This window comes from Dipodomys spectabilis, unplaced genomic scaffold (genome assembly GCF_019054845.1).
Source record: "Dipodomys spectabilis isolate Male_0828 unplaced genomic scaffold, ASM1905484v1 ptg000002l, whole genome shotgun sequence".
Taxonomy (NCBI): domain Eukaryota; kingdom Metazoa; phylum Chordata; class Mammalia; order Rodentia; family Heteromyidae; genus Dipodomys; species Dipodomys spectabilis.
Genome location: NW_024870679.1, coordinates 12,836,225 through 12,849,956, shown reverse-complemented (window position 1 = coordinate 12,849,956; position 13,732 = coordinate 12,836,225). Strand labels below are relative to the sequence as shown.

General features: G+C 37.1%; 1 protein-coding gene across 1 annotated transcript in view; it reads right to left on the bottom strand.

The window, feature by feature from the left end:
- Positions 1–13,732, bottom strand: part of Dpyd (dihydropyrimidine dehydrogenase) — a 715,003-nt gene that overhangs the window by 340,385 nt on the left and 360,886 nt on the right. The window contains exon 13 of the mRNA XM_042677821.1: positions 8,853–9,068. Within this exon, the coding sequence (XP_042533755.1) occupies positions 8,853–9,068 (216 nt within the window). The remainder of the gene's footprint in view (positions 1–8,852; positions 9,069–13,732) is intronic.

Below are 13,732 nucleotides of genomic sequence, written 5' to 3'. Positions count from 1 at the left end.
ATGGGACATAAAAGCTGTCTCCAAGTAACTGAAGAGCTGTCATGTGGAATTGTGGTTCAAATTAGAATTCTATAATTATTCATCCATCTAACAAGTGTTTAGTGAGTCCTCCCTTTCTGCCAGACCTTGTTCTTGGCATTGGGCATGAAATTTTGACAAAGACAATATCCCTTTTCATAGGGAACCCACTTAAAGTGTCTCAACCAAGAAGATAAACAAGGAACCAAATTGTCAAGACACTGGGTCTTTATGCAAAGGGCAATGAAGAAGGAAACAACACAGGAAAGGTATGAAGACTGAATTTTAAGTGCTTAACAAAGACTTATTTGAGGTCCTATTGATCTGAGAACCAAAAGAGAAGCAAGATCCAGTCATATAAAGATCTCTTCCAGGAAGAGCAAATACCAAAGCCAAAGAACTCCCAAATGGGGTCATAGGTGCCATACTGGAAGATAGAAAGAGGGCCCGTGTAAGCTAGAGAAAAGGAGAAATAGAGGAATTGGCATTGAATGACAATGGATTTTCAGCAAGATTTAACACAGTGCACATACTCCTCTTCTTTAAAACATCTGTGTAATTTGTATTTCTCAGTAGAAATATAAGCATAAGTGGTGTCACACTGCTAGCAGGAAGGAAGCCCCCAGTGCACCTGCTTCAATTCTACTCTAGTTCTCTGCAGAACATGCACATCAACAGCTCTCATTTTAGAGATGAGTAAGTGAGATATCCAAAGGAAAAATTAGGAAGAAAATCTTGCTATAATAGAAAGAGCTATGCATCCCATAGACCTCTGTTCAAACCCTAATATGAGAGCTTTCAGTCTCTGGGAAAGAAGAACCATTCTCATGTTCTGTCAATCTGATCTGACCCCGTGGCAATAGAATACTGGAATAAAGTTAGATTGTGCAACTGCAAAGTCTTTGCCTCAAATATGTTCACAACTTCCTTCTTTGCCTTCGGAACCATTACTTCCTGGTGAAGAAGCTCAGAGTAATGTCAAGATCTGACCACGTAGAATTAAAGCTCATTGAGTTTGATAACTATCAGACAGGTGAATGAAGCCATCAGACCAGCCATCAGCCTACCTCCAAGCAGGTGATCAAGCCAATGCAACTATTTCAGTGGATCGATAGCAAGCTCACCCAACTGAGCCTTGACCACTTCTTTCAACTACAGAAACAAGGGTACATGACTTGCTGCTGCATTGAACAGGGGTTCAAATGATGGGATAGCTTGATATGTAGAGTAACTCTTTTATGTTAGGTGGCATTGTCTTCGACATGGTAAGCAGGTTGCAAAAGCAAGAGAAGGCTGTTAGTGAGGGTTGGACGAATGTTCTGCTTATAATAGCGGCTTAAAGTTACTAGAGGCTTAAATTGCCTAGAAGATAAGAAACATCTCACTGGGGCTAGGAAAAGAAGGAGCCTGTATTATGTGGTGACAGAACAATTGACAAGAATATTGGTGGAGGTAACTCAACAAATAGAAACTGCACATCATGCATTTGGCAATCTGACTGAGGGATTCGCTGGGCAGAATATTGGAAGTGTCTGTCAAGTAATTCTACCCAAATATATAAAGCACTGGAAGAATAGAGCTAAAGACATATTTAGTTTGCTAAGCGAAGCTTAAGCAAATCAACAGTCTCTCCTTCCCACTCCCAAACACACGTAGGTAGAAAATAAAAGTATTGTTTATGATTAGTTTCTCCTACATGGAAAAAAAAAGGTTTTCAATAGAGCCTAGAGTAAAGGCCCTATCATGACTATTATGGTAGGCTGGGTGAAATAGTGTATGGCTATAATCCCAACCCAAGGCAGGAAGGTTTCATGTTCAAGGTAATATGGGAAAAATTAGAAAGACCAGACCTGAATTCAAAAACAAAAGACAAACCAAAGGGTCAGTACAAAACCCCTACCCATATATATGCACACATAATCACACACAGGTATGTATGTATACATGTATAGTTGAATATATGTATGCACTTGTAGTTTATATATGCATGTCTATATGTATGTGTATCTATCTATCTATATCTATCTATCTATACATACATACATACATATATAGATGGATAGACTTTAGAAAGATTTAAGGCCATGGTAGAAGTTCTCACACAGGCAAGTGGAATTCTAAGATTCTCAAGGACACTATACCTCAGTAGAAAGGCATATCCAAGATTGAAAGAACTGTGGAAACTTTTATGGGTGTGGGAGGTTGCCAGTCCTTACCAGATATTTTAAGAAGTAAGAGTTTTATGAGTACATCACCATGAGTGAGGACTAAAAGAGATAATTACAAGTAAACATAACAGGTGGCCTTATCTTTCAATGGTCAGGAATCTCATGATGAAACTACTTAGCTGTCAACATGGCCCATCACTGCCCATTCATGAGAAGAAGCTAGAGACAGCTGCCCAGAGGGAAGAATCAGTAGTAGACCAATGAATTCACAAACCACAAATAGAAAGCACAACTAGGCCCTACTTTAGAATCATTCCCTATCCCTGGAGTTAAGAGGCACTGAAAACATGTGCCAAACTGAATTTCAGCATTGCTAAATAGCCTCTATTTCTCATTTCTAAAGGACTAGGTCTCATGTGGGTTTCTTGACCGTATCGTTTTAGGTTGGGTATAGGAGAAATAGAAAATTTGTATTTCTATTTCACAGAATCCTGGAAAAAGAAAAGCTGCATTTGAGTAATCTCAATCACATTTGGACTAATGTAGATGAAATGATCCAGGCCCCTGAGCCTAATGTCATGATTAGATGACATACCAGGTACCTTGAAAAGAGGGGGTACAGTTCACCTATAGACATGTGGAGATTACTACTACTGGAGAATAAGTTAGGACTGCTGGCAAAGGGACCATAATCTGTATCTACATCCCCTTGTTATACACTTCCGTAATCCCTTTCATCAATACATTGACAGCACTTACCTACTTCTTGAACCCAAACTGACCTCCTAAGCTGCTTCAGTCAAGAGAGTATCACAGAAATGATGGTGCTTGCTCTAGAGTCTGTCTCTCCTGGCCTTTCTGCTCTCCATCTCCTGAACACTGCCACCTTGTAAACAAGCCCAAACCAGCCTGCTTGATGCTGAGACACCAGGGGACAAAGAGAGATTGGGAAGAGACACAGAGAGGCGTTCCCCCCCCCCCCCAGGCTGCAGATTCATCAGTGAGAACACCTTGCCAGGTCCCAGGCCTCCACAAACCACCTGCAAAAGTATGCAGAATTCCCACAGACACCTTGTGAAACACAAGATCTGTCCCTATGAATTCAGTCCAAATCGCCAGTGTACATGTTTGTGAGTAAACATAATTAATGATTGCATTAAGTCCCTGGTAAGTCCTGTACCTTGTTCAGACCATTCATCTGGGGGGAAAAATGCCATATGTCATGGAGGAATGTTGTTGAGATGCAGTAAAATAACTTCTTAAAAGTATTTAGTCTGTACCTTCTGAATACTCAATAAATAGTAATGAAAAAATACATAATAACCGTAACTATGACAACAACAGCCTACAGTACTAAACATCATGTCCAACCAGCGATTGCAAAGCTGTTTTGCTTAGAGAGCAGAGTGATCCAAGCCAAAGCTGCCTTTCTGTACATTGCAGAGCCTCTCCATTCTTGCTGGCCTTTCTCTGGGGATATTTATTTGGGGGTGGGGTGGGGAAGAAACATGTTATTTAAAAAAAAACAACTCATTTATATTAATAAGTTGTACTAATATATTCTGTGATGACTCTGAGGGGAGTATTATACATAAAATGTGGCTGTGGCTTATATAAAGGCTAATTTGGTGGTCAATAAATAGGACCATATTTTTAAAATAGATCTTTCTATAGCTAGCCTGGACAATACTGCCTTACCCACCAATATTCTTTGCCAAAAAAGCATTCAAAATTAGGCTACATTTCTTTTGTCAGGATATTGACAGACCATTTCTAGGTCTTTAATTTTATGCAATCTGCACTGTCTTTTCTCAATAATCTTGTGCATTTTCAAGGCCTGTTTAACAATCTAGGCCTTAACATATAATCCACACATGTCACACTCAGTCTTAGTCAGATGCAGATGTAACACAGGAAACAAGTTAGGAGATGAGAAATTTTAAATTGGCCTTTTCTCCTTTGATGGAGATCAAAATGCAAAACTGTTTTATGTGTTACTTATCCATTCATATGGGCAGGGGGAAAATCTCCTTTATAAGCTGATGTAAAAAAAAAATCCATGTATTAATTTACCCCCAAAATATTTCTAAAGTATTTATTAAATGCTCCCTATAAATGAACGATTGTTCAATACAGTATGAGGGGATATTTTACAGAAATAGCTACAATGGATACTTTGACTCCAAAAAATTATGAAGGACCTTAAATATTTTTTTGATTTTTTAATGTTCAGCATTTTACCTCCAACAAGACATCTCTGCCTTTACCTACTTAACTAATCATGTGAAACTAAAACAAAATGTGTTCACAAATTTTTTTACTAAAAATCAATTACGAGTTTTATGAATATATATGTATATACATACACATTCATGAGATGGTATAGGTAGCTCACTAAGAGGACAATATTTATGAGGATGGTAAATGTAAACAAAATGTTTTTATCTCACTTCTAACAATGTAAAGTGACTATAGATCAAGAGGTGATTTTATTTGAAGTTCAGACCACTTCAAGCCTCAGCTGAAGAAAGCATTTCTCAGGGTCATTATGATAATTCAGCTTTAATCAAACTTGGCATGTTGAGTTCTCTTTTTTTTTTCTGTAAACTTCAACCTAGCATGTATTTATAAAGAGAATTTTCTAATTTTATTGTGAATATAATTTATTTCCCTTATAGAAGATAAGTCAAATCTAAATAAGAAATATGTAGTTATTTGGGGATACTCTAAGGAATACTGATTTGGGAAGGAAGAATATAGTTAATAAAAGCCATGCTTGATGTTATTTAACACAAAGGCAAACACACATCATTTCATATTTGACATTAAAAATCTGATCATTTGCCTCCCTAAAGAAAGCACATACAGCTTTTATACAGACTGCACAGTAAAGAATAATAATATTTCTGTTTACTGAGATATCAAATGGCATTTCACTGTAAGTCAATGGTCTATCATTGCTACAGGGTATTAGACCTCAATCTGGCATCTACAAATGTCACAAGTATAAAAAAAATAGGATGAAAATCAAAAGCATGTTCTAAACCCCCCCAAAAAATAAGGAAAAAGGGAAACAAAGTTCACCTAAATGCAATTGCTGCAGAAATCAGTGCAATATTCAGCTGTCAATCTAGAAAAAACAAGGGAGCCACACAGTCAGTAGGACAGGATAATAAAATTTCCGGCAGATGTTCAGGCTGAGCTCTAATTTTTACTGAACTCCCTTGGTAAGCATTTAATTTCTTTATCATATGCAGGCTCGGAAAATTGTACTTCATCACAACTGTATTGTGAAATATTAATATTTCATGTGATAACAAAACTCTGTCATCTAACCTTTGTTATATTAAGAGCATCCAAACTTCAAATGTCAAGATTCATAATTTTAATACATTTTAAACAGATCCTTGAATTGGCATAATAAATTATAATAAGGCTAGTCTCGATGGGTGTGCTGTAATGTCACACAAATGTATAGTATATATATTTCAATTATGTGTTTGTAGAAGGCTGTAGAAACTTATGAGTTCAAATGTTGCATACAGCAATGTTTTTGCAACAAGAAAGTAAAGATACTCATAAGATGTAATTATACATTCATAACCAGCATAATTACTAAGTAGGGACAATGTAAAGAGCACAAAATGTGTTTGTCTGTGAGGCAGATAGATATTCTACCCACTTGTATGTAGGAAGTAATGGTTTTGAAAATGGCATTATGAAAGTGCAAAGTGGTATCATCGCGTTATTGCAATCTACACAATAGTCTTTGCACACTATTTCATCCCCAACATTATATTTCACACACAAGTTTAATTTGCATTTGTTTGTAACTCCCCCTTGGAACTAGCATCACAGACTTATGAATGGACAAATCCAATTCAGACTGGAGGTTTAGAAGGAAGTTAGCTTTCATAGTTCTTTCTGCTGGTGATGCTAGCAAAGTTAACTGTTCCCAGGTTATTGAAAGACTTAGTCTGACTAATCCATGTGTATCACCAACAGAGGGAAGAATGCTGTTTCTAATTCATCAGAATTCAATGTTGCAAGCAAAACAAACAACACATTTGTAGCAATAGCTTTTTGCCATAATTCTTTACTTAAACCTGATTAGCTCCCTATTTCTGTTTACATATATGTATTTTTAATAGCATAACTAATATAGTCATTACATGCTGTCAGAGGTTGTATCAACATATGATTAGAGCTTCCCTTTAATTCTTGAAGGATGAGTTGAAATAAAGAAAATATATCACTACTATTCTACAAGACTGCAAGCAATTGATTGGTGGTATTCTTAAGCTGAATGCAGTCTTTTCTATTTATTTTTATACTTCATGTAAAAGAAGTCTCTTTTCATATTCAATATATTGGAAGGAATGAACTCTTTTGATATTTAAATATAAAAATCTTCAAGGAGTATATTTCCCCCTTGGGCTGATTTTTCTAACTTTTGAGAACTCTCTAGATATTCTTGACCACATTCACACATAACATCTTGTAAAACTGTCAGAATGAGACAGCTGTAATGTTTTAGCCATAATAATGCCAGCTATTGATCCTAGTAAAAGAAGAAAGAAGGAGAGAATGTGCTTAATGGGACATGTTTGTTCTCTATTATTTTCTTTGCCTAAGGATAAGGCTGATTTAAATAATGATACTTCTTCCTTAGTCACCAGACTTACATTAATTATTACTAACTAGTTAGTACTAAATGTATCAAGAGGCTTGGCTTCCAAATTTTATCAGATAATAGTATGAGAAATATTAAATTCTGCTGGTGTTTTCTATTTTAAAAAACCACATAAAGATCTAGTGCCAGTGGCTCTTGCCCATAATCCTAGCTACTCAGAAGCTGGGATCTGAGGACCATGGTTCAAAGCCAGCCCAACTAGGAAAGTCTATGCGACTCTTATATCTAATTAATCACCAAAAAGCTAGTATTGGAATGGTGGTTCAAGAGGTAGAATGCTATCCTTGAGCAAAAAAATCTCAGGGACAGCTCTGAGGCCCAAAGTTCAAGCTCCAGAACTGGCATAAAAACAAGTTAAGATCATGAAGATGCCAATTTGTATTGTATAAGTCACCCAGGTTTGAAAATATGCATCTATGTGTCTGTGTGCCTTAAAAGAATTACTCTGAACCTGCGCTTCCTAGTAAGTTTGATACTTCTCATCTAAGTGCAAAATCACATGAACCTTAGGGCATACATTTTTTATTGGGGGGCCCTGATTTTCAAAAATTCATGGAGAATCTTATTACCTATATCAAAAAATATAGTTGAGGTTCTTTTTGAAATGTCTAGGATCCCAGGATCTTGTGTAAAAAACTCCACTATCAATTTAACTGTATATTAAAGCTACATCCTAATTTACACAATCCAAAAATTACTCAATAAATGTCAATTATAAAACTAAAATTACAGCGCTATATAATCCAGCAATCCTACTAGTGGGTATTTGTTCAAAAGAAATGAAACAAACATGTTGTAGAGACACACAAAGTCCCATGTTTAAATATTGGAGAACCAATCACAAGAGGTCAGCAATTGAAGCATCTAAAGGATATGAACTACTCAATGGATAAGGAAAAAATGGTACACTCATACAACAGAATACTATCCCTCCACAGGAGAAGATGACATCTTGTAATCTGCAACAAAACAATGTAGGTGGAACTGAAGATCATTACGTTACTTGAAATGAGCTAGGTACCCAAGTAATGACATGAGTAAAACCATATGTGGGAGGGAAAACAAAGATGTTCTCACAGAATTTGAGTACAGAATAGTTTTTCACAAAGCCTAGGAGAATAGGGAGGAGCTGGGACAGTAAAGCCAATCAATTGGTACTAAGTTACAATTAGATAAAATACTTCCAGACTGCATTGCCTAACATGGAGATGGTAGAATGTAATCTTATATTGTGTGTGTCCAAAAGTTAGAAGGTAGGATTTTGAAAGATTTCAAAAGTATTTTGAAAGCAATGTTTAAAGATATATGTCTATGTCACTTATATATAATATAAATTTATCTAAATACCACTGTATGTATAGTTAAGAGCATATAGCATATAGTTAATAGCCACAGTTTTAGGTATTATTTCAAATTAAATTGAACAAATGCAGAAATGCCAGGTGTTTGCGATTATCAAATAAACCTTTGTAGTATTTAAATTTTTGATGATTTCTAGACAAAAACAAAATGAAAAGTATATGTCTTAATCTTCTAGCCGCAGGACCAATGGAATGAAAAGAAATTAAAATCTATGGCTTGGCCAATCGCTCACTATCATAATTGTCGCTACTCAGCAGGCTGAGATTTGAGGATTGTGGTTCGAAGCCAGCCCAGGCAGAATAGTCCCTGTGAGACTCTGATGTCCAATTAACCACTCAAAAACTGGCCGTGGTGCTGTGTCTCAAGAGGTAGAACACTAGCCTTGAGCTCAAAGAGGCTCAGGAATGGTGACCAGGCATTGAGTTCAAGTCCCATCACCAACAAAAAAAAATAAGAATAAAAATAAAATAAAGTGTCTGGCTTAATATCAAGAATTTAAGAGCTAATACTTGGAAAAACAAAACCGGTTCCATTATGTGCTTCTTATGATATATGTGCTTCTTAAAATATATGTGAAACATGGAAGCACAACTTTCAGAATATCTTCTTACCTTATCAAGAGAGAAAGTTTTGGTGATGGCAAAACCCCATCCAGCTTCAAAAGCTCTTCGGATCATCGCTGAGCTTGTGGCCGGAGTTGCACTAGCAAGACCAAAGGGATTCATGAACTTGAGTCCTGCCATCTCCACGCTGATGTCCACCAGATCAACGGGAGTATAAAAGAGGGGTAGTTCTGGCTTGACAGACACGGAAGCTCCATATTGGGACTGTAAGGAAACACACGGTCAATAATTGCTCTTGTTTTCCATCTGCATTGTCCACATACTCTTTTACACCCATCTATTCAATACAGCATTTGCATTAATATAAATGACATCGGCTTGTTTCCTCAGTAAAAACTGGCCCAAAGTCACTTAGCGATGAACCAAATTCATATATAATTATCATCCTTTTTTCTAATTTAAAAGGCCGTATAGAGAGTATTAACAGCAATAAAATCAATTAAACAAACAAACAACTCTATTTAAAACATACTGAGCCTCAAACACAAAAGGGAATGGTTTTAGAATTTATCACTCGGGTTCCATTAACCCAGACTCTTTGTACTTAATTTATAAAAATGTCTTAGTGCTCAGAGATATGAGCAACAGCAAGTCAGGAGAAATTCAATTTCCTGTAATCTCACTACTGTTGATGTGATTTCAGCAAAGTCTCCTGTCATGCCTCTGCCTTTTCTCCTCTAAAGTTTTCAATGTAGCAATTGGAATGCTAGTTGCTTAATTTTCTACCTCAGAGGGGTACTGGGACATTCAGAAGATCATAAGCCACAGCCAGATACCTAATGTGGATAGAGCATAGTACACGCATACGTATTAGGGGAGTTTGCCTTTATAAAAACCAGACAGGTATTGAATTCATGTTAAAGTTTTCCATCAACACTCAGATCTATATACTTAGCTTTGTTAAATAATTACTGTAGTAATATTATCTCAGAGGACTATTGAAATAATAGACTGGAAACACAGTACCTAGCACACTAAAACACAGTAGGTGATTACTCAGTGTTGTCTCTTTCTGTCTCTCTCTCCCTTCTTTCCTGTTTCCCTCCCTCTCTCTTTCTCACTCTCCTGCCCTCCTCCCTTCCTCTCCTCTCTTTCTCTCTGAGAGACAAAGAATATTGGAATGTATAAATTGGATGAATTTTCTCAGCCAAAGTAGCTACTGAATGGACAGGGCTAGTTAATTCAAAAGTAGAGTTCCTTTCTCTTGTGAAGCATCACTCAAAAGAAAAGTTATTTGAGCAGAACTTTAATTCTATGTGTGTCTTGTGTAGATAAATGTTTCCATGACTTGCATAGAAATGGTTTCTATGCCTCCACCATTTATAATGCAAAGCAAAGTTCACTGAGTAAATAAAAAGGCACCATACTTGCCGATTAAAAGGTTATTGTGTTTTATTATTGGTCATGCTAAAAGGTGTCTGGTGAGATCTGGGCTTCAGTTTTGGCAGGGATTTTTTCTGTCAGAGATCTATTTGAATTTCAAAGCTCCTCCCTCCCTTCCTCTTCCCCTTCCCCTTCCATGGTTTCACATATGGCAGGCAAATTCGTTACCACTGAGCTATATCCTCAAAAACCATTGCTGAGAATTGAGCAGTGTAACTGTGTCTACTTTATGTCCTCACACGGAATTATGATACTATTAGAAGTGTTGACAAGGACAAGAGTTGCAATGTATAATATAAAGAAGATAGAGCAGTATGCACGCGTGCACATATGTGTATGTGTATGTGTGTGTGTGTGCACGCGTATACATGTGCCCGCGTGCATTCACAAGTACCTTTGTTATGTGCAGAATCTTAGAAGCAACATTGGGCACCTATGTGTTTGATTTCAATGGACATGTGTGCTCCTGTATGCATGTCTACTGGCTTTAACATTTAGAAAGGAAAAAAATGGATGAACTTTGAAAGATTCCCCTTCAGTAGCAAAACAAAAAAGAACATACACACCCTAGCTAACAGTAAATAATAAAATGTAAATGTGTACATATTAAAAAACTCTTTCTAATGGGAGGTACAGCTTTCATTATATATATGTATATATATATGTATGTAAATATATATATATGTACATACATATATAGACATACACAGCCGGTCATGGGGCTTGAACTCTGGGCCTGGGCACTGTCCCTCAGCTCTTCAGCTCAAGGCCAGTGCTCTACTATTTGAGCCATAGCACCACTTCCAGTTTTCTGGTTGTTTATTGGAGATAAGAGTTTCACGGCTTTTCCTACCCGGCTGGCTTTCCTACCTGTGATCCTCATATCTCAGCTCCCTGAATAACTAGGATTACAGGCCTGAGGCACCAGCACCCAGCTAAAATTCATATTTTTATGTACCAAAAATGCCACTGATTTGGAGGTGTGTATGATGAAATCTCTGGTCCTCAAATTTGGCAGGCAGACTCCTGGCCTTGTTTGTGTTTAAATTCCTGAATCTTCACCACAATGTGGTGCTGTTTTTTTTTCCCCAGCTTCCTAGTAACCCTAGGCCTACAGTGTAACTTCTGAGAGTGGAAGCAGGCTCCCTCTTGCCCTCTGGCTCTGGGGACTGGAGCATCTCAGGTTTCATCTCTTACTACAATGTCTAGTTCCTCCCAAATCCCAATGGCCAGCCAACACACGGAGATCTCCAGAAAAGTTCACCATCTTTGGATGTGAACACTGCTCTAGTCCCCTGTTCAAATATTAAAGCGTATCTCCTTGTGCACTCTTCCAGAATATATGCTATCCAGATCCTCAGCTTCAAACAATACTATTTTTCCAGCGATCCACTTGTGTTACTAAATAACAGAGAAGAAAACAGCCTAGATGTTGAACAACAGAGATGAGCTCCTTAAGAATTCTACGGTAAGAAGGATTGCTCTGTTAGCATCAGAAATGACACGTAAGCAAAGAATGTTTTGACATGAATGAGTGTTTATCACACACTCTGTGAAAAGGAGTGAGGTAACACTATATGTAAATGCAAAGTTTTCGGTAAATATTCACATCCATATCAATTTGCCATATGTCTCTGTTTATCCTTCTACCACAAATGGAATATATCAGTATATTAACCAGATTTATTGCCCAGAATACAGGTTTTAGAATAACCTTAATTTTTAAATTTTTGCTCGTTGAAATATTCATATTTTCAAATGATCACAAATCCATTTATATGAAACATTTATATTAAACATTAGAAATTACTTACCCTTCCCAGTTATCATAAATTAGATGTTTATAATTGTGTGTATTTATAGGGTACAAGTGATGGAATAATTTATGAATACAGTGAGGAACAATGAGATCCAACTAGTTAACAATGTCAGTCACTACAAATAATACTTTCTTGTAGTAAGAACATTTGACATTTTTAGCAGTTTGGACAATGTAGAATATTTTGTTTTTTTCTTGGTCAGTCATGGGGCTTGAACTCTGGGCCTGGGCACTGTTCCTCAGCTCTTCAGCTCAAGGCTCTACCACTTGAGCCACAGTGCACTTCCAGTTTTCAGATGGTTAATTGGAGACAGTAGTCTCATGAACTTTCCTGCCCTGGCTGGCTTTGTGATCCTCAGATCTGAGATTCCTGAGTGGCTAGGACTTGACTGGCGAATATTTTACCATTAATGACATAAGTACACTGTAAAATAATTTTCAAAACTGTATTTATCCTGTCAAGATTCTACATTATTTGGCTCTCACTTCCCATTCCCTCTGTGCCTAGCCTGGTCCCTAACTCTCTATCCTCTACGTTTGGTTATTTCCCACTTCAGATCTGAAAATATTCAGTGGCTTTCTCTGTGTGCCTAGTGTGTTTCACCTGGCATAATTTTTTCCAGTTTTATCCCAACTTGTCACAGATGACAGAATTTCTTTCTTTGAATGCCGAATAGCAATCCGTTGTGTATTTATACCATATTTCCTTTGTCCAGTTATCAACTGATAGTCACTTGGTGATTTTATCACTTGGCTATTGAAATACAGTTTCTATAAAAAATAGGGATATGGCATCCCTTTGACATAAGGATTTTATATCTTTACGGTGGAATACTATCCAGGAGTAGAATTATTATATCACATAGTGATTTTATTTTTAAATTTTTGACCAATCCCATGAACTTTTCCATCATGGTATTAATTTGCATACCTCACAATGTACAGTGGCTGTTCTTCTCACCTTCAGCAACATTTGTTACCTTTCACCTTTATGGTAACAGTCACTTGATATCTCATAGTAATTTTAATTTGATTTTTTTGGGGGGTCCGGTTATGGGGCCTGAACTCTGGGCTGGGCGCTGTCCCTCAGCTCTTCAGCTCAAGGCTAGTGCTCTACCACTTGAGCCACAGCACCACTTCCGACTTTTTTCTTTTTGCTTATATGGTGCTGAGGAATCAAACCCAGGGCCTCAGGCTTACAAGGCAAGCGCTCTACCACTGAGCCACCTTCCCAGCCCCTTGATTTTTTTTTAATGATCAGTAATGTCAGGCATTTTCCTCCATGTACCTATTGGCCAATTATATGTCTTCTTTCTGAAGAGGCCTAATCAGATCCTTTTTGGACTTTTAATTTGGTCTGTTTTCCTCTCAATATCTCAGCATCTGAATTTCTTAGCTCTAGTGGATACCAACATCGTATTGAAAATATGGGTTGCAAATATTTTCTCCCACTTTGCTGGCTCTCTCTGTACCCCACTGATTGTTTCCATTGCTGTGCAGCTTTTCAGTTTGCTTAGCTTTGCTTTTGTCCCCTGTACTTTTAGGGACGAATTGGAATTATTGTCAAAATAATGTCATGTACTTTTCAACCTAGACTGTTCACTAGTAGTTTAAAATCTTCTGTTGCTACATTTAAAAAGGTAATTTGTTTTGAATTGGCCTTTGT